The sequence below is a fragment of the Microcaecilia unicolor genome, chromosome 4, assembly GCF_901765095.1.
Source record: "Microcaecilia unicolor chromosome 4, aMicUni1.1, whole genome shotgun sequence".
In the NCBI taxonomy this organism is placed as follows: Eukaryota; Metazoa; Chordata; class Amphibia; order Gymnophiona; family Siphonopidae; genus Microcaecilia; species Microcaecilia unicolor.
In genome coordinates, this window is record NC_044034.1 from 310552103 (window position 1) to 310574019 (window position 21917).

General features: G+C 43.9%; 1 protein-coding gene across 2 annotated transcripts in view; it reads left to right on the forward strand.

Moving 5' to 3' along the window:
• The window catches only part of PPP2R2A (protein phosphatase 2 regulatory subunit Balpha), a 185925-nt gene that overhangs the window by 76310 nt on the left and 87698 nt on the right, over positions 1 to 21917 (forward strand). For both annotated transcript variants that reach the window (XM_030201832.1, XM_030201833.1), the window contains one exon: positions 3962 to 4059. In XM_030201832.1, the coding sequence (XP_030057692.1) occupies positions 3962 to 4059 (98 nt within the window). The remainder of the gene's footprint in view (positions 1 to 3961; positions 4060 to 21917) is intronic.

The window sequence follows — 21917 nt, forward strand, 5'->3', positions numbered from 1 at the left end:
GGTTCAGAGCTGGTGAGGCAGTGAATTCCACAATCTGGGGCCAGTAATATAGAAGATTGAATTCCTGTATTTGTTTAGAAAGATGGTTTTAAAAAAGAGAATTTCAAGCAGGCTAGTAGAGACTGACCTCAGGGATTTGGAAGGCTGTTGTGGCTGTAATCCTGTAGAGATCACTGGTGACATTTTGTTGGTTAGCCCCTTAAGTACCAACAGTAAGAAATTGGCAGCCAGTGTAATAGGCAGGAGCAGGCGATATATGTGCTGAGCAGTTCATGCCCGGAAGAACCCACACTGTGGCATTTTGAGCAACTTATAGTTATTCAGTAATGTATTACAGCAGTCAGTGGGGCATTACTGTACTTTGACTTACTAGATGGAAATTCTCAGCGGATAGATACTTTGTCTTCTCACAAGTCTTAGTTTGAAGAAGATGATACTAATCATCTTGGCAACTTCAGGTTTCATATTCAGCATCAGAACACCCAATGATCAGATTTTCTTGATGAACGAGATCTCAGTATCGTCTATCAGAAAAGAGTCTGGAACATTAACTTGGTTGGTACAAGATAAAATGATGGCTTGTGCTTTAGCCATATTCCGTTTAAGCTGATTCGCTCTCATCCAGTGCTTGATTGTTTTGAGATATGAACAAAGCAACTGGATACTATCAGTAATCGAGTTCTCGATCTTGAAGAAGAATTGGATCGTCTGCGTAAAGGCGTTAGTGAACACCCAGGCTTTTAAGGAACATGCACAGTAGAAAAAGGAAGATGTTGGTCAAAATTGCAGATAAAGCAGACACCTGGGGAACTCCAGTAGTTAGTCTGATGTTAGATCTATCTTTTTCTGTACTACACAGTAGTGTCATTGTTCCAAGAATGAAGAGAAACATTTTTCGACTGTTCCTTCCATTCCATTCTCTTAGTCTTTGTAGCAAGATCTCATGATTAATGGAGTCGTGCACTGGAGATATCCAGTGGAACTAGAAGAAAGGCTTCCCCTTTATCAAATCCCACTCTGATAAGATCGAACATTGATAGCATAAGTGATTCAGTATCATATTCCCTTCCAAAGCCGAATTGATATTGATCCAGCACCTGATTATCGTTCAGGAATTCAACTAACTGAGAGAGTACAGCTTTTTCAATGACTTCTGCCTGAAATGGGAGAGAAGAGATGGCTCTGTAGTTTGAGGCATCTAGTCTTTCATTTTTTAGTACGGGCCTCACCGATTCTAGTTTTAATGAGTCTGTTAATTGTCCGTCTGTCAGAAATTTGTTCACTATGAGGCGTATTTTCAAAACATTTAGACTTGCAAAGTTCTGTAGGTTTAATATGGAATTTTGTAAGTCTGAGTGCTTTGAAAACGAGCCCCTATGTGTTTTACAGCATTGGTTGTTACTTCTTCTAAAGCCTTGATTATCGAGACCTGGCAGGGATCAAATGTAGAACTCAACTGGATTTTCTTTAATATCGATGTTGTTTATTCACTTGTGTAAAGAGGTGTGTTAGCCGTGTTAGTCCACTCTTAAAGGTAATCAATAGAAATCAAACAAAATTAAAACATGGACAAGAAAATAAGATGATACCTTTTTTATTGGACATAACTTAATACATTTCTTGATTAGCTTTCGAAGGTTGCCCTTCTTCATCACTTGTGTAAAATCAGTCCAGATCTCATCGGCCTGGGTTGTTGGTGCATTGGAATTTATGGTAGAGATTAGTATAAAGAAATATGATGTTGGATATAATGATATTGGCGACTTTATTTGAGAAGGTATCTGCAAATTGTTGATTTGAAATAGATACTTTAAATTTGTTTTTTTTTGTCAGTTCGCAAGGTAATTGGCTTTTTTACTGTCAGGAAGAGCTGTCTAGGGAGGGAGAGAGTTCGATAATCTTATTAAAATGATCTATTTTGCTTTTCAAGGTCGCAGCATTGTATAGTCCTAGTTTTAGATGATATGCTTCTAGGTAGGTACTGGATGGGCATTTCCTCTATCTTCTATTCATGTTCTGATTTCTGTTTTAGCAGGGTACAGCATGAAATTGATGCCTTCCTTTCAGTGGAGCATTTTGCCTTCTGTTTGTGACTGCATAAGATTGTCATATCACAGTTTGTTTCATTGGTGCAACTTTATCTAGGGAGTCAGATATGGCAGTGTTCCATTGATCAACAGCATTGTCAAGACATTTTTTAAGGAAGTTCCGTAATTTTTGAGTTGAATATGGATTTTAGGGCGGTCATTTCAAATGTGTTGCGCTTCTCTATAACCTTCTTAGTGTTTCTGTTCATCTGTTGTTTCTTGGTTCTCACACTAAAGCTTATCATTGCATGATCAGACCAAAGAACGCGTCTAATATCTCTTATCTTGAAGGGTGAAGGTGGTGGAATCTTTGTCTAGAAACATTAGATCTAGAATATGACCCTTATTATGAGCTGTTTGCAAGACTATCTGTTGCCATCCTAACGTCTCAAACATGTCTAGGAATTCAATAGGTGCCTTAGTGGTATTACTACAATCTGTGTAGAGTTTGAAATTGCCCAAGATGACTGTGTTGGGATGAAATTCAAACTATTCACAACTTCGATTATGGGAGAAAAATTGCTATTCAAAATCCCAGGAGCACAGTAGTGTAATAAGATACATAAGTTTTTCGAGAACAACGCTAGTAGCTCAATTCCTGGGATGTTTAAAATCTTATTTTTTTACCAGGCTAATAGACTCTTTATGGATCACAAGGACCCCACCTCCTTTTTTTGTTAAGTCAGGGCTGTGAGATGACATGGAAACCAGAGGGGCATATCTGGTTTAAAATCAGTGTTTTCGGCTAACAACCAGGTTTCAGTGATGCATACAATGTCATAGTTTCCTTCTTTTACTAAATCAAATAGGATAGCGATTTTATTTCTTATGGATCTTGCATTCAGGAGAGCAAATCTGTAGCTCTCTGGGCTTAGAGCAGTTCTTAGCTTAGTCATTCGTACTTTGACTATACAAAGTTCTGTCCTTGTTGTGGGGGGTGTAAAGTTTAAATCTCCATACCGTCCTTACCCAGTTGTCACTGGGATCGAATATACTGACATAGTGTTTTGTAGATTAGACTGAAATTGCAATATCTAGACTTTGGTCTTACAGGTCTTTAGAATTATTTATATTTGGCTCAGCTACAAAGTTGTCTGTTACAGTTTGTCACAATCAGGTCAGTGAGTTTACTCATTAGGGTTGTCAATCTATCTCCCATTGTATTTTTGGCTCAGTTACAGGGATGGCTGGTATGAGTTTGCTGCAATCAGGTGAGCGAGTCACTCACTGAGAATTGTGGGTTCACATCCCGCTGTATCCAGTACCATGGGTATGGTGGACTTTAACAAGTTTAGCAGCACAATTGTGACTGCGGCAGGGGAGAATTAATAATGTAATCAAGGTAGCTAGCACATAAATCAGTACCTGTAGCCATAACAATTTGCTCTATAATAGCTAGGTCAAAAGAGAAAAGTGAGAGTAAGAGTCGACATGTTACTCAGTAGCAATTATAGTACATTGTTTACATCATTGTATCATTACAGCAGGAGTGTAGCATGTACTGAAAATATGTAGTATTAATGTCAATACCATTATATAAAAAGTTTTTCTTTGAAGAGCCTGACAAAGTTCTCACCATAGGGTCGTGAGATGAAGAGGAAAAAAAAAAATATATATATATAAAGATGAATTAAAAAAAAAAAGTGTGCTTGCTTTGAATACTATTGGGCGAATCAAAAAAGAAAAGCCCCTTACTGATATTCTAAAGTATTCTTTCTGACACTGCTTTACTTTTTGTAAACAGCTAGCCATCAGAAATTTGAGAAATTTTCCTCCATTGATAAGAAACATGAGCAATTTGGTTGGTATTTGTTTTGCTTTGCTAAATAGATATGCAGAAGAAAATAATATTACTTTTATTTTTAATTGCACAGCTGATATAATTTCTACAGTAGAATTTAATCATTCTGGAGAATTACTAGCAACGGGAGACAAGGGGGGCAGAGTTGTTATCTTCCAGCAAGAGCAGGAGGTGAGTGATTTTCATTATGCTTGTTTCAGTTCTAGCAAAGCTGCCTTAACTATTAAGCATGCTTTTGTCTGTTTTCCCTGTATTTCAGCTGCCTTTTCCTGTTAACCTCCTGTCTACTCCTTGTCCTCAGCCCCAGTGGCTCTTGGAGCTAGTATCTCCCAATGGTTTTGAGCATATATGCAAACTGTTAGACTAGAAAATAATTTATTCTCTTCTTTTTTATAAAAGTATATATAAAAAAGAACAAGAAAACAAAACACGTGCACAAGCCTAAGGCACTCATAAACTAGTGGCCTTCAGTATCAAACAAAGTAGTTGCTAAATGTAAAATATATTAAAAAAAAACATAATTATTACAAATCTCAACATACTGCAGTTTCTTAAAAACTTGTAATGAAAATTACATTTTGCTTGCATCAAAAATCATTGTTGTTGGAAACAATCTTTCTGCCAGCAGCACTGAGCTCCAACTGCTAAACATCACCAACTCGAACTAAGATGGCATATCACCAATCTCTTTAAACGTATTGGATCACATGAACAGTGTGAACCCATCCCTGCTCTTTACTTTTACTACCAAACACTGCAAACTAGCTTAAAGGAGAGTTTTCCGTTTGTGATGATGAATCTGTCAACATTTGATTGACTTAGCTTGTGCATGTGTGTTTTTTTTTCCTTCGTTATGCTTATAATTTTCTAGTCTAATAGTTTACATTTGCATTGTTCTTGATTATAATATTAAAAACTATTCAGAGCCCAGTATACATTTTTATTGTTGTTTTAGTATACCATGACAGGATTGAACCTCACTTTTAAACCAGAGTATGCTAGGTAAAGTCTTGAGGGCCCTTTTACTAAGCTGCACTAGTAAATGGGCTTGGCCCATCCTATTGCGGCACTTTGCCACACACTAAGCCCATTTCTAGCATGGCCATAAATTCGACCTTTTTTAATTCTTTAAGTTCCTGGCTGTGTGCTAAAGTTAGCATTCGTGCACAGTCAGTGAAAAAAAAAAATAATGTGCGATCTCTTACTGCCTCCTATTTAGGAGGTGCTAAAGGCTCCAGCATTAAGTCAATGTTGTTCATTTAGCGATCAGTAATGTCAGCGCACTAGCTGAATAGCGCTTCTGTGCCTATTCTGTGCCCTGATACAATCCCTCTTAAAAAAAACAAATCAAGCAGTTAGAGCATGGAAATAGCAAAACTAACATAAAACATTTTACATGTTCTTCATTTAGTAATTTTTCCCTCATTAAGTATATGTTAACGCTTAATGCAGTTTAATCTCCCAAATTTTCAAATTTCCGCTTCATGCTATAAAATGGTGTCATATATGTTGGTCCACTTTTAAAGGTAATGAATAGAAATAAAACGTAGAGATTGAATGAATTCTTTGCGTCGGCATTTATGGAAGAAGATATGAGATCTACCTGTACCAGAAATGGTTTTCAAGGGTGATGATGCAGAGGAACTTAAAGAAATCTTGGTGGGCCTGGAAAATGTACTGAGACAAATCGACAAAGAGTAGTAAATCACCTGAACCAGATGACATGTCCCCTAGGGTACTGCAAGAACTCAAACTTGAAATTGCTGATCTGCTAATAGCTACCTGTAACCTGTTGTTAAATTGGTCTCTAGTGCCTGAAGATTGGACGGTGGCTAATGTAACACCAGTTTTTTAAAAAATGGTTCCAGGGGTGATCCAGAAAATTACAGACCAGTAAGCCTGACTTCAGTGCCGGGGAAAATAGTGGAAATTATTATAAAGAATAAAATTACGAGAGAACAAGCTTAAAAAGCCAAAAACCTCTTGCCACCAAATCCTTTTGGAATTGCTGGACTCCTTTCTGGCTGACGTTGAACCCCCAGGCTAAAAGACAAATAATGAACATGTGACATAGCTGCTGGATCCAAGCAGATAGCGAATGAGGACTGCGACATGTAACTGCTATAGGGGGGAGGGGGGAGAAACTGTAAAAGTTACAGGAGAATAATAGGCTGGATTCTAAGGAAGCAAAGGGAGCCTTCTGATGCTGGCTACATGCAATGTGTTTGTTTACTTAATTCATTGTAGCAATCTCTGTTAGACAAACAAGTTGACAAGTTGCTTGGATAACTGACGGAACGGTTGTTCTGTGTTACTCCAATAAAAATTATTGAAACATAAAGAATAAAATTACTAAATACGTAGACAAACAATGGTTTAGTGGGACAGTTGGCATGGATTCAACCAAGGAAAGTCTTACCTCACTAATTTGCTTCATTTCCTTGAAGGTGTAAATAAACAAATCAGTAAAGGAGAGCCGGTTGATGTAGTGTAGCAGAAAACGTTTGACAAAGTTCCTCATGAGACTCCAGAGAAAAATATTGAGTCATGAAGCAATGTTCCATTGTGGATTAGGAATTGGTTATGGACAGAAAACAGAGAGTGGGTTTAAATGGCCATGTTTCTCAATAGAGGAAGGTGAATAATGGAATGCACCAGGGATCTGAATGACAAGCGAGGTGTTTACATTTGCAGATGACACAAAACTATTTAAAGTTGTTAAAACACAGGCGGACTGTGAAAAATTGCAGGAGGATCTTAGGAATTTAGAAGACTGCATCCAAATGGCAGATGAAATTTATGTGGACAAATTTAGGGATATGTTTACTAAGGTGCGTTAGCGTTTTCTTTTTTATTTCTTTATTTAAATTTCTTTTCCTTGTCATCAAGCAGATGAAGCCATTACGTATGGGTTATGTCCATCAACCAGCAGGGGAGATAGAGAGCACTCAAACTTTCACAGTGCCCTCTTGGCCAGCTAGCTCCACTGCCTCTTCAGTATTCTCTATCTCCCCTAGCAGGGTGGCTGCAGCTTGATCGAGCTCCAGAAAAATCTGCCGGGAGGTGGTTCCTGGCTTGCCAGTTGTTAACCGGGGTGTTGGAGGCTATAACAGCTTCACTTTAAAGGCACATAGGTTAGCCCTTTCCCTGCCTTACCCATACCTCTGTGGATGTGGACATATTGCCTTGCTTTCCCTGTCCTTACCCACCAACAGTGGATGCAGGCATATAGGTTTGCCCTTTCCCTGCCTTTCCCACTCATCTGAGCCTCCGGAGTCTTCAATACCTCTGCTTTCCTCACAGCTTAAAAAAAAAAAAAAAAAGTCGCGTCGCGTTTTTAAACGCAGAGACGCTGGAACAGAGGTTTTTGACCTGATTTTCAGCAGGATCGTAGTTGTACACTAGATCCTTTGAGGTAAGAGTGTTTTCCATATCATCAAGCTGATCAATCCATAGACTGGTGGGTTGTGTCCATCTACCAGCAGGTGGAGATAGAGAGCAAACTTTTGCCTCCCTATATGTGGTCATGTGCTGCCGGAAACTCCTCAGTATGTTCTCTATCTCAGCAGGTGGTGGTCACACACAGCAGCAGCTCTGGCTAGGCCTCCAAGCCTAATTCTTAGGTTTTGTTGAGTGCCTGGGGTTGAGGGCTCTTTTGAGCAAGTGCAAACCTGGTGGTGCCAGGTCCCTCCTTTTCTCCCCCCTCCCGCTGGCTCCGTTAAAAAAAAAAAAAAAAATTTTGAACGTCCTTAAAGGCGTTTATTTCGACATTTATTTAAACGTCTATTGCAGCTACTCACTGGGACACCAGGTCGTTACAGCTCGGAGCGGCAAGCAGGTAATTTTTACCTTTTTATAGCGGGCAGGGGGTTCCCCGATTCTTCTCCTCGTGGCATATGGCGTCGGAGGGCGAGGGCGCAAAGAGTCGCTCCCCGGATCGCTTGAGCGCTTCTAGAGGGGATGCGGGGGTCTTAAAGCCTGATTCGCCCTTGTTGGGTGACAGTTTCGTGACCTATGAATGTCCCGGTCCTTCCTCCAGCGTGGCAGTTTTTCCCGCCATAAACGCCCATCCCCCGCTCCTCACCTCCGCCATCTTGGCCGGCCACGCGGCTCGGACGGCTTCTTCTTGGGCCGCCCTTGAGGTTGGAGACATTAATGCCATGAACGCCCTTAATTTGGGCGACGGCACAAAACCGGCTAAAGTTAAGCGCCGTTCTTCCCGCGCGGCTCCTTCGCGGAGTGTCGCGCCGGACGCCATTTTGGATGCGCAGCATGTCTCTCCCCCGCTCTTGCGAGCGCTGATTGAGGGTGCGTCTAGGGCTGTAGCCCAGGCTGCGGAAGTGCACAGTCTGGGGGGTTTCTCCCCCGAGTTTGTTTTGCTGCTGCATCAGGCCTTCCTTATGCAAAACGCTGCCCCTGCTCCCTCGTCTGGTAAAGAGGTTGAGGTTCCCAGAGGTAAACGCCCTCGGGTTGATTCCCAGGCCTTGGAGGACTTTGTCTCCTCCGATGTAGATGAGGGCAGCGTATCTGAGTTCTCCCAACGGTCCTTTGCGGATTCCTTGGAGGAGACGGATCCCCGCTCGGATGGAGCGGATGACCCCTCTGCAGCGCGGCTTTTTAGCTCAGAGGATTTGCCCAACCTGTTGATACAGGCCATGGACACTTTGAAGATTTCCTCTCCGGAGGACGTCTCTCCCTCAGCCCCTGTTGGCTCTGCCATTATGCTGGGGACGAAGCGCCCGCCTAGAACCTTCCACGTGCATGATGCCATCCACACCTTAATTTCGGCTCAATGGGATGTCCCTGAAGCGAGCCTTAAAGTGGCTAGGGCTATGTCCCGCCGCTATCCTTTGACTGAAAGTGAACGTGAGGCCTATCTGTGGCCTACCGTGGATTCTTCAATCACTGCGGTGACTAAGAAAACGGCGTTGCCGGTGGAAGGTGGCACGGCCCTAAAGGACGCCCAAGACAGAAGATTGGAGGCGGCCTTAAGGTCGTCCTTTGAGGCGGCTGCTTTAAGTTTGCAGGCCTCAGTTTGCGGCTCCTATGTGGCCAGGGCGTGCCTGACTATGGTGCAGCGGGCTTCCCCCTCGGATCATTCCTTGAGGGCTGATTGGCCGGCCCTGGAATCGGGCTTAGCCTATTTGGCAGACTTGCTGTATGATGTCTTGAGGGCCTCAGCTAAAGGCATGGCTCAGACAATCTCTGCGCGGCGGTGGCTTTGGCTGAAACATTGGTCTGCTGACCACGCCTCTAAATCCCGCCTGGCTAGATTGCCTTTTAAAGGCAAGCTGCTCTTTGGGGTCGAGCTGGACAAAATCGTGACCGATCTCGGCACGTCTAAGGGCAAGAAGTTACCAGAGGTCAGGGCTCGGGCTAGTACTCGTCCCGGTACCTCCAGAGGACGGTTTCAGGAAGCCCGTCGGTACCGCCCAGGCAGGTCGGGTTCCTCTGCCCCCTCTTCCTTTAAGAGGAATTTCTCCCCCAAGCAGCATTCCTTTCGCAGAGACCGCCGTCCCGGAGGTGCTCCCTCCGGTCCTCCCCCAGGGTCTCGTGCCCAATGACGGGGCCTTGGTCCACGCCCCAGTGCAGATTGGAGGACGGCTGTCCTCGTTTCTGGGCGAGTGGACCACAATAACTTCAGACGCTTGGGTGCTGGAAGTCATCAGAGACGGCTACAAGCTAGAGTTCTGCCGACCCTTAAGAGACGGGTTTGTACTCTCTCCCTGCAAGTCTCCGGTCAAAGCTGTGACAGTGCAGCAGACTTTGGACAATCTGATCCGCCAGGGTGCGGTCGTTCCGGTGCCAGAAAGTCAGCTTGGCAAGGGGCGTTACTCCATTTACTTTGTGGTACCAAAGAAAGGAGGTTCTGTCCGGCCTATCCTCGACCTCAAAGGGGTCAATCGGGCCTTGAAAGTGCGGCACTTTCGCATGGAGACTCTCCGCTCTGTTATAGCGGCAGTGAAGGCAGGGGAGTACCTGGCATCCTTGGACATCAAGGAAGCGTACTTGCATATTCCCATCTGGCCTCCTCATCAACGCTTTCTGCGTTTTGCAGTCCTGGGCCGACACTTCCAGTTCAGAGCCCTCCCGTTCGGGTTGGCTACTGCTCCGCGGACCTTTTCCAAAGTAATGGTGGTCATCGTGGCCTTCCTGCGAAAGGAAGGAGTACAAGTCCATCCTTATCTGGACGACTGGTTGATCCGAGCCCCCTCTTATGCAGAGTGCGGCAAAGCTGTGGACCGGGTAGTTGCTCTTTTGAGCTCCCTGGGATGGATCATCAACTGGGAGAAAAGCCAGCTGCGCCCGACTCAGTCCCTGGAGTATCTGGGAGTTCGATTCGACATCCAAGTGGGCAGAGTGTTCCTGCCAGACAATCGGATTGGCAAGCTTCAGGCTCAGGTGGACCAGTTCCTAGTAGCCTCTCCTCTTCGGGCTTGGGACTATGTGCAGCTGTTGGGCTCTATGACGGCCACGATGGAAGTAGTGCCCTGGGCCAGGGCTCATATGAGACCACTACAACAATCTCTGCTGCAGCGCTGGACTCCGATGTCGGAGGATTATGCTGTGCGCCTTCCCTTGGACCCAGCAGTGCGCAAGGCGCTGAGCTGGTGGATGCAGACGGACAAGTTGTCTGCGGGAATGCCTCTGGTGACCCCGGAGTGGATTGTCGTCACGACGGACGCCTCTTTGTCGGGCTGGGGAGCCCACTGCTTGGGAAGGACAGCGCAGGGGCTCTGGTCTCCTGCAGAGGAAAAGTGGTCTATCAACCTCCTGGAACTCAGAGCCATTCGGTTGGCGCGTTTGGAGTTCATCCCGGTACTGGTGTTGAAGCCGGTAAGGGTCCTGTCGGACAATGCCACGGCTGTGGCCTATGTTAACCGCCAGGGAGGTACCAAGAGCGCCCCTCTAGCCAAGGAGGCTATGAATCTATGCCAGTGGGCAGAAGCGAACCTGGAGCAGCTGTCAGCGGCCCACATTGCCGGAGTCATGAATGTCAAGGCGGACTTTCTCAGTCGCCATACCTTGGAGCCCGGAGAGTGGCAGCTATCTGCTCAGGCGTTCTTGGACATCACGAAGCGCTGGGGCCAGCCGAGCCTAGATCTGATGGCGTCATCGGCCAATTGCCAAGTGCCGCGCTTTTTCAGCAGAGGACGGGACCCTCGATCCCTGGGAGTAGATGCTCTTCTCCAACAGTGGCCGACTCAAGAGCTTCTCTATGTGTTCCCGCCCTGGCCCATGTTGGGCAGGGTGCTAGACCGGGTGGCAAAGCATCCCGGCAGGGTAATCCTGGTGGGTCCGGATTGGCCCAGACGTCCCTGGTATGCGGACTTGATCAGGCTCTCAGTCGACGATCCTCTGCGGCTGCCAGTGGAGCAGGGCCTGTTACATCAGGGTCCCGTGGTGATGGAGGATCCCTCCCCCTTTGGTCTTACGGCCTGGCTATTGAGCGGCAGCGTCTGAGAAAGAAGGGCTTCTCAGACAAGGTCATCGCCACTATGCTGAGAGCGAGGAAGCGCTCTACTTCTACTGCTTACGCCAGGGTTTGGCGTATATTTGCAGCGTGGTGTGAAGCAGGCTCACTTTCTCCCTTCACTGCTCCAATTTCTTCAGTGTTGGCGTTCCTGCAAGAAGGTCTGGAGAAAGGCCTGTCGCTCAGTTCCCTTAAAGTCCAGGTAGCGGCTCTGGCTTGCTTCAGGGGCCGCCTGAAGGGTGCTTCCCTGGCTTCGCAGCCAGATGTGGTGCGCTTTCTCAAGGGAGTTAATCACCTGCGCCCTCCTCTGCACTCAGTGGTGCCTGCGTGGAATCTCAACCTGGTGCTAAGAGCATTGCAGAAGCCGCCTTTTGAACCCTTGTCGAGGGCATCTCTGAAAGACCTGACGTTGAAAGCAGTCTTTTTGGTGGCTATCACTTCAGCCAGAAGAGTTTCCGAGCTCCAGGCGCTCTCATGTCGAGAGCCCTTTCTGCAGTTCACTGAGGCAGGAGTGACTATTCGCACAGTGCCTTCCTTCCTGCCCAAGATTGTTTCTCGCTTCCATGTGAATCAGCAGCTCTGTCTCCCTTCCTTTCGTAGGGAGTACTACCCAGAGGAGTACTCTGCTCTTAAATATCTGGATGTGAGACGAGTCATCATCAGATACTTGGAAGTGACCAATGAGTTCCGGAAATCGGATCATCTGTTTGTCCTGTTTGCAGGTCCTCGTAAGGGTCTGCAGGCTGCTAAGCCTACAGTGGCAAGATGGGTCAAGGAAGCCATTGCAGCGGCTTATGTGGCCGCGGGGAAGGTGCCGCCTATCCAGCTGAAGGCTCACTCCACTAGAGCTCAGGCGGCCTCGATGGCAGAGTCCGGGTCCGTCTCCTTGGAAGAGATATGCAAGGCGGCAACTTGGGCTTCGGCTCATACATTCTCCAAGCATTACCGCTTGACTGTGGCTGCACGGGCGGAGGCCCGGTTTGGAGCTTCAGTGTTGAGGTCAGGGATTTCAATGTCCCGCCCTGGGTGAGTACTGCTTCGGTACATCCCACCAGTCTATGGATTGATCAGCTTGATGATATGGAAGGTAAAATTATGTATCATACCTGATAATTTTCTTTCCATTAATCATAGCTGATCAATCCATAGCCCCTCCCAGATATCTGTACTGTTTTTATTCTGGTTGCATTTCAGGTTCAAGTTTAGTCTTCAGTTACTTCAGAAAGACTTCGTGTTCAAGTTTTTTCACTTGGATTCTTCAAGAGTTGAGACGAGTTTGTGTTACAGTGAGCTGCTGCATTCCTCTCCCCTCCGTTTTACGGGGCTGGATTGAGACTTAAATTCTGCCGGCACTCCCTCCCGCTTCGTGCGGCTGTAGGGCAGCTTTGTACCCCTCCCGCTTCGGCGGTGTTAGGGTCAGTCAGCTCCTCCCGCGGTTGCGGTTGCAGGATAAGCCAGATCCCCCCGCATCGGCGGGTGTGGTGTCCCTCCCCCGCTCCGCAGGGATGAGCTGGACGGATTCCCCTCCCCCACTTGTGTGGGGATGAGCTGGGTTAATTCCCCTCCCCCGTTTCGGCGGTGGTGAGCTGGGCAGAGTGTCCCTTCGTGGGTGTAATTCTCTTAAGTGCTGAGTCCTGCGGATGGAGCTTTGATATCGACATACTGAGGAGTTTCCGGCAGCACATGACCACATATAGGGAGGCAAAAGTTTGCTCTCTATCTCCACCTGCTGGTAGATGGACACAACCCACCAGTCTATGGATTGATCAGCTATGATTAATGGAAAGAAAATTATCAGGTATGATACATAATTTTACCTTCCAACTCCTCCAGGGTGGGCCCGCGATCGGGGCGATTTTGGCGCGAAGCCCGCTGGCTCAAAGAAACTATCTTTTCAGCTTATCTGCTGGCCGGCAGGGTTCCGCCTGTAGCCTTTAAGGCACATTCTACTAGAGAGATTTCTTCCTCTTGGGCTGAAACTGGAGCACTCTCTCTTCAAGAGATATGCAGTGCAGCAACATGGGCTTCTAAGCTCTCCTTTGCCCGACATTACAGGCTGGATGTGGCTGCCAGGAGGGATGCGCGTTTTGGTGCACAAGTGCTAGCGCGTGGTGTGGCTTGTTCCCACCCTATGTAGGGATTGCTTTGTTACATCCCATACGTAATGGCTTCATCTGCTTGATGACAAGGAAGGGAAAATTAGGTTCTTACCTTGGTAATTTTCTTTCCTTTAGTCATAGCAGATGAAGCCATGAGCCCTCCCTGTATGATTGTCTGTATGCTGTGAATCTGTTTTTCAGGTTCTGTTCTAATTTCCTGAAGTTCCTTCCTTGGGAGAAAGTTGGAAAACAATCTTCAGGATTCATGTTCAGTTTAAATTTAGGAGGATGTGTTCATTCCCTCCAGCATGTTTTTTTTGGAGGATGTGTTGACTCTCTCCAGGAGGCGCGTGTGTTCCCCTCCAGTTCTATAAATAGGAGGATGAGTTCATTCCCTCCAGTGTGTTGGGAGGATGTGTTATTCCCTCCAGGAGGCGAGTGTGTTCCCCTCCACTTATACAATAAGGAGGATGAGTTTATTCCCTCCAGGAGGATGTGCATTCCCTCCTTTATGAGTTCATGCCCTTGTGATGGGCCATCGTTCGCTGTGAGGAAAGCTCTTGTGATTCCCATTGCGGTTTGCCATACTGCTTTGGAAGCTTCAAATACTGAAGAGGCAGTGGAGCTAGCTGGCCAAGAGGGCACTGTGAAAGTTTGAGTGCTCTCTATCTCCCCTGCTGGTTGATGGACATAACCCATACGTAATGGCTTCATCTGCTATGACTAAAGGAAAGAAAATTACCAAGGTAAGAACCTAATTTTCCCATTAACAATACCAAGAACAAATCTTGTACAGACAAGAGAATTATATTCACAAATCTTTTGATACTATAAAAAAAACTTTTTTTTTTCTTTTTAACAATTGCTTATAATCATCTATGTTAGTCCACAAGCTTGGGAGAAAATCCAAACACAATACACAAAAAGAAAAACTTATTTGAAATTCTCTATCAGAGACTTAGAAGGGAGATTACAGGATTATATTATTACAGTTGAGGTGTAATTGTAATAGCCGTTTCTGAGCTCAAAGATGGAGTGACTGCTTTCTTAGAATCTAAGAAAGTTTTAAAATGCAATGGATCGAATAAAATATATTTCACAGAGTTCAATTTCACAACATATTTACAGGGAAAATTCAACCAGAATAATCCTCCCAATTGAGACACAATGGGGCGCAATTTAAGAAAAGTTTGACGCCTCTTTTGTGTTACTTTGGATACATCTGGATATATTCTAATTTTTGAATTGAGAAACATTTCTTTTCTATGTCTAAAAAATTGTTTTAATATCCAGTCCCTGTCTGGTTGTAATAGAGTTGCTATTTCCAAACCCTCATCTTCTCCTTCTATCACTTGTGAAAGGTTCAAAGTTTCAAATATCAATTCACTCCCTTCAGAATCAGGTTGTCCATCTTTACTTGACTTTTTATATGGTTGTAGGTAATAAATGTTCGAAATTGGTGGACAGGCTTGCTCTGGAACTTTTAAAACTTCAAACATATATTTTTTAAATGTCAATAACGGTGCAACCATTTCTTGTTTTGGAAAATTTATAACTCAAGGTTTTTGATCTCAGTTAGTTTTCCAAGTTCTCAATTTTCCTTTATAATATTTGCTTGAACCTTTTGCACTGATTCTCTATATCTTTGATATTTTTTCTCAGATTTTTCTTCAACATTTTTAATTTGTTTCTCAATTGTTGAGATAGTTTCTTTAGGAATTTGTGAAGTCTGAAATAACACCATTGTTTGTGACACACAGATGTTTCCAAAGTCAAAAGGGCTTCCCAAATTGTTTCCAATGTAATGATTGAAGGTTTAGGAGATAAAGACAACTTATTCAGTGATAAGGAAATAGTCTCGGGTTCCACAGAAGCAGTCTCCTCCTTTTCGGCAGCTTTCGCAATGCTGACTACCGCCCTTTCCCATCAGGGCGCTCTGTAATTGATCACTGTAGTCTGGCCCTGTTGGAGGGATCACTGCCCCTGCTTTGGAGAGTGTGAAGCCCCTGTACAAAGACTTCCTGCGCGACTGCAGGCATTAGCGGCGGAACTCTCAACTCTGGGCTGAAGGAGATGTTAGTTTCAAGCTGTGGGGACGTTTCTCCTTTCTCTGTCTCCCCCAACTGCGAAACTTCACAGCCCATCTGTTGTCCCTATACAACGACGCGGTCCATCGTCCCAACTACAGGGGAGGCGGCTGCCAAAGGACCTGGTCTTTGCCTCTCTGTTTAGGCATTTTAAGGTAAAAATTTTTTAAAGAAAAATAAAGTAATTGTATTTGGATTCAGGAGCTGCTTCAGTGTGCTCCCTTCAAGTCGCCATCTTGGATTTTCCCCGATTGTCCGTGCGTTAGCATTTTTAACGCGCCTTTAAAGTTAAGGCGTGTTAAACACTAATGCACCTATACATTTCTATAGACACATTAACGTTTAATGCGCGTAAACCATTAACGCGCGTTAAAACCGCTAATGCGCCTAAAGCGCACTTTAGTAAACATAGGCGTTAGTGTGATACACATTGGGAAGAATAATCCAAATCATAGTTACCTGATGCGCACCCAAGACAAAAAGATCCAGGTGTTACTGTAGACAAGATGCCAAAATCTTTTGCCCAGTGTGTGGTGGTGGCCAAAAAAGCAAACAGGGTTGTAGAAATTATTAGGAAAGGGATAGTAAATACGACCAAGAATCCTATAATGCCTCTGTATCGCTCCATGATGTGACCTTGCCTCAAGTATTGTGTTCAATTCTGGTCGCTGTATCTGAAAAAAGATATAGCAGAATTAGAAAAGGTTCAAAGAAGAGCGACCAAAATTATAAAGGGGATGGAACTCCTTTCGTATGAGTAAAGGCTGAAGAAGTTAGTGCTCTTCAGCTTTGAAAAGAGATGGCTGAGTGGAGATATGATTGAGGTCTACAGAATTCTAAGTGGTGTAGAAGTATAAAGACTAGGGGGCACTCAATGAAGTTACATGAAAATGCTTTTAAAACAAGAGGAAATATTTTTTCACTCAACGAATAGTCAAGCTCTGGAATTCATTACCAGAGGATGTGATAATAGCGGTTAGAGTATCTGGGTTTAAAAGGTTTGGACAAGTTCCTGGAGGAAAAGTTCATAGCCTGCTATTGAAATAGACATGAGGAAGCCACTGGAACATTGCTACTATTTGGGTTTTTGCCAGGTACTTGTGACTTGGATTGGCTACTGTTGGAGATTGTATATAATTAGGATCTGCCTCACCCATTCGCGCAGCGGAAGCCATGGGCTCTCTGTAATATCCTAGAGAGAACTGCAAATCCCCTCTAGATCCTTAATTACCCCAACCTTAAATCTGCTCATGGCAGGCTTACACCGTCAAGGCAGTATAGACCCTTGTAATTAGAAAGGAACCCAGTATGTAGTAGATATAATAAGATAGTTTATTACAATCTTACCAATGGTAGTACAAGCAGTTCAGACAGTCACATGGTGGAACAGCATTACATGGCACGTCCTCTCTCTCTAGCTTACTGGAGTCTTCCTTCTCTGGTCTTCTTCTCCTCTTGTCTCCTCTAATACTCCTCAAACTGCTGCTTATATACAATTTTGGCCCTATTCATTTCAATGGACCCCAGTTGTCTCAACAGGGTTCTTGGCTCTTATCAATTGATCAGAATGACTTCACATACTATCAAGCTCAAAGTATAAACAAGATATGCTCAGAGCACATCTTATTAGATGACTTTGCATTTTCCCCAAACTTTCCCTAGCCCCTCCTTTGGATGTTCTCACCCAGGGTGCAGCTGACCCAGCACTCTCTCTACGTAACCATAGCAACTCTTGCTTATGACGTCTTACAGGTGCCAGTCTCAGGACTGTTTATAGAGTAGATTGCCCCCACCCTTGCCAGCTCTCAATTACCTCATTTCAGCACTTGCCACAGTGAAATGTAACTGTGTCAAAGGTGATCTCAGATTTTTACAAGCTAGCTCTCTTTTGTATCAGAGATGATTTTGATTTTAAGAAGCCTAGCTCTTATTATGAGCCATTGGCCTGTATTACTGAGAGCAAGGGCTAGCATAACTCTTCATGATGGAATATTGGGCTGGCATTGGTCTGATATGGCTTTTCTTATGTATCTTTTTATTGGAATAAATACATTTTTTTTATTAGCTTTCAAAGGTGACACCTTCAGATCAGAAATGAGCAAATGTTGACAAATATCAGAACATATAAGTGAAACATAGAAGCATTCCAATGGCAGGCTCACAGGAAGAGGATTGAATGGGATCCCACAGTTGCTGACATGAGGGAAAAACATTCAGCTTAAGGAGATCCTTCATATGCTTATCTTCAAATGTGGTATATATCATTCACTGCAAACAGTTTGAAGAAGAGTGCTTTGATGCAAAAGATGAGAATCAATTTACATAGACATTATATTATCCTGGTTTGCATTGTGATGTTTTCACCTCTGTGGTACAACGCTTGACAAAACAAGAACACTGCATCAATGATTTTATGGTGAGATTATTAAAAGGAAATTTTAAGACAATCCAGAAATGTAAGACCTTTGAAGTCAAAATGATGAAGTATTTTGACACCTATCAGACAGGTTCAGATCTCAAGGTGATGAAACAATTTATTTTTATTTATTTTATTTGTTACATTTGTATTCCACATTTTCCCACCTTTTTGCAGGCTCAATGTGGCTTACATATTACCGTTAACGGCAATAGACGATTCCGGTCTGAACAAATACATGATATTGAAAGAATACAAAGTGATATTGTGGTAGAATGAGGTACATGTATGGTAGGTACAATTGGGGGGAACTTAGGGAGGGAAAGGGGGAAGAAGAGTCAGGTAATGTCCGTTATGGTCTTTGGTTACATTGTGTCGCAAGTGTCCAGGTATTTTTATTTTGGGTCGGTGGGGTATGCTCTTCTGAACAGGTCTGTCTTCAGTGCTTTCCGAAAATTTAGGTGTTCGAGCGTAGTTTTTACTGCTTTTGGCAATGCGTTCCATAGTTGTGTGCTTAGGTAGGAAAAGCTGGATGCATAGGTGGATTTGTATTTGAGTCCTTTGCTGCTTGGGTAGTGGAGGTTTAGGTATGATCGTGCAGATTTTGTGGTGTTTCTAGTTGGCAGGTCGATGAGGTCTGTCATGTATCCCGGCGCCTCACCGTAAATAATTTTACAATGCGAGAAGGCGGTGGCCACAGCCAGATAGATGCTAGGCTGCATGGAGAGAGTTATAACCAGCAGCAGAAAGGAGGTGTTGATACCCCTGTTCAGGTCGTTGGTGAGGCCTTACTTGGAGTACTGTGTTCAGTTTTGAAGGCCACATCTTGCTATGGATGTGAAAAGACTTGAAGCGGTTCAAAGAAAAGTGACGAAAATGGTATAGAGTTTGTACCACAAGACGTATGAAGAGAGACTTGCTGACATGAAGATGTATACCTTGGAGGAAAGGAGTGATATGATACAGACTTTCAAATATTAAAATACAAACAAACCTTTTCCAGAGGACGGAAGATGGTGTAACTATTGAACATGAGTTTAGATTGCATGGTGGCCAACTCAGAAATAACATCAGGAAGTACTTTTTCAAGGAGAGAGTCGTAAATGCCTGGAATGCCCTGGTGGTGGAGATGAAAACAATAACAGAATTCAAAAATGTGTGGGATCAACACAAAATAATTATGTCTGGAAAGTATGGAACCAAACAAGCGTAGAGGTGATTAGATTTCAACATCAGTCATTGAGATAACAAAGGAGAGCGAATCCAAAAGCACAAGGGTCAAAACAGACAAAGAAAAAGCACAGGGAGCCTTCAATAATGGTGACTTCACTTTATTCAACAGACCTGACATGGTCTGTGTTTCAGCAACTATAGCCTGCGTCAGGGGTCTAATGATGGTGTCTAATTCCAATGTGAAAAGGGTTCAAAACCATCTGATGAGAGAAAAAAGCCTCATCTTGAAAAAGGCAAATCTGGTAAAAACTTGATGAAATATCACCAACCTATAAGCGTGATGTTAGATCTTCTCAGTGTTCTTTTGGTGTCACATGGTATATGTTAAGTGCGAGAAGTACTTTTCAAGTTTAGTTTTGTCTTCTCCCTTCTCTGTAACTTTTCCAATTCCACTACATCTTTTTTGAGATGCGGTGACCAGAATTGAACAGCATAAAGATAGGACTATGTTTTATGCAGCAATTATCCTAGTTGGATAGCGGCACTTAACCAGCTAAGTGCTGACTCTAGCCCCAGAACACCCATTATAGTTTATAGTTTATTAAAACATATTATACCATGTGGGTTAATGTGCAGATCAAAGCAGTTTACAAGCTACACACATATGTTAGAGTAGGAAAGGAACTACAATCAAAGATAGAAAAGAGCGACATACACATCCTAAGAGAACATCATAAATAAAATGGGGGAGGGGAAGGGAGGAGAGACAGGTAGGGAAGATGGGGAAAAGGTGTTGGAAAAGCAGTGGATTTAGCCATAATGATTTGATGTGGAATCTTAGGTAGAATTAAAAGCTTGCTGAAAAAAAAACAGGTTTTTATAGCAGATTTGAAGCTTTGATGACAGCTTCAGTAGTTGGAGAATAAGACTGGTGCCGGGCAGACTTCCACGGTCTGTGCTCTGAAAATGGCAAGGACAAATCAGATAAAGTATGCATATTTAGTATCACATTGTACCTTATGCCAATGTTTCCCAACTTCTTGAAGCCAGATACCCCCTAAATCTAACATTTTTACTGAGTACCCTCAACCACTGATCACCAGAGATTTTGAAATGGATATTTTATTATTAAACTGTTAACTAACTTGGTAACATATAACACATACAAATCATTGGAAATGGCATTCAGAACAAGACAGTTATATTTCACACTCATATAAACTGGCTCCTTGACAGCTGGTGTATTCTTACAATCTGAGTTAAAATGAACAATGAGACTTACCGATGGGGTCTATTTATAAAAACAGGAGAAAAAGTTCTCCACAAAAGTGAAGCACTTCCCCATAGTGACCAGTCAGATTTCTTGTTTCAGATGAAATTTGATTGATCACTATGGGCAGCTTTTCCCTTTTGTGAAGAAATTTCATTTTTTTTTCTTAATATGGTGGACCACTGCCAGGAAACTGTCTGCTCCTGACTTGAGAAAACCACCGAAGAACATCTTCTACATCCTCAGCTTTTCCCGCCCGTTTTCGTTTCCTGTGTGGAATTGTATTGTTTTGCCAGTCTTCCAGAAGCTGATCTTTCTGCTTCAAGATACATGAAATTTGACTGGGATTGACACCATAGTCTTTAGCAATAGATGCTTGACTTGTTTTCTAATTTTTTAAGAACTTCTATTCGTTCAGCCAGTGTTAACGTCTTACGGTTGCACAATGACGACTCCGACTCCAGTGTACGCTCTAACAACATTCTTTCGCTTATTCTGCCTGTGGCAGTTAACCAACGAGATTTCAAATTTACCGCCCCTTTGTCATGTGCCAATCGGCTTCCATATTACATGCGTGCGCTTATGCGGAGTCTTTCCTGCAGAGGAGCGGTCTTAAACCATGCATATAAGCGAATCTTGCACTTATCAGTGGTGCACTAAACTGAAGTTTGTCCCCATAGAAATTGATGGCGCCAAAAACAGGACCAAAGTACGGCATGCAGTTAAGCAGAGCGTGCGCTTATCCAATGTGCACTTAAATGGAGTGCACTGTATATATTTTCTTTGTCATGGATCTGAGTTTATATTTTTCAATACTTCTTAGATTCAGAACAAAAAAATTTTAAGCCTAATATCCAGTAGGAGTCGAAGGTTGTGGTGTACTGACTCCACAGCTCTGTTGGCAGCACCAACACACTTCTCAACCCCAGAGAAATAAAGAGGAGATCAACAGCTTCATCATATCACCTCTCAGTGGAAGGCGATATGTTGGGGTAGCCAAGCCCCTCTTGCTGTTTCTCTGAGACTGGGAGGATTCCCACCCCCCTCCCAAGATGGAGGCTTGCTGTGTCTTGGGGTCCCAGGATATCAACTACCATCCTTAAAGAAACAAGAAGAACAGTAGCTCCTATTCACCTAATGACACCTGCCTACCTCGCACTTACCCTCCCTTTTTCTCTGCCACATCACATTTTCTCATGTTTTGTTTTCCCAAACTTCTCTCTACTTTTCTGTACCATGTTACACATTCACATCCTCCTTGCCATCTTGCTACCCCAACATCATCTCCCCTGTTTACCCAGCTCCATCACTTCTCTCTTGTAGCCACTCATTTCAACTCCAGAGTAATTTTTTTTGTTACGTACTCGGTGCTGAGGAGAAGCGTAAAGAACTGGAGTAAGGCTGCAGCCCGGATGGGATTGGGTCTCCTGACCTGACTGCACAACTTAGGGTGTGGAAGAGACCAGAGACAGATGAGCTTTTTAGTTGAGAGGAGGGGGACTGGCCCAGG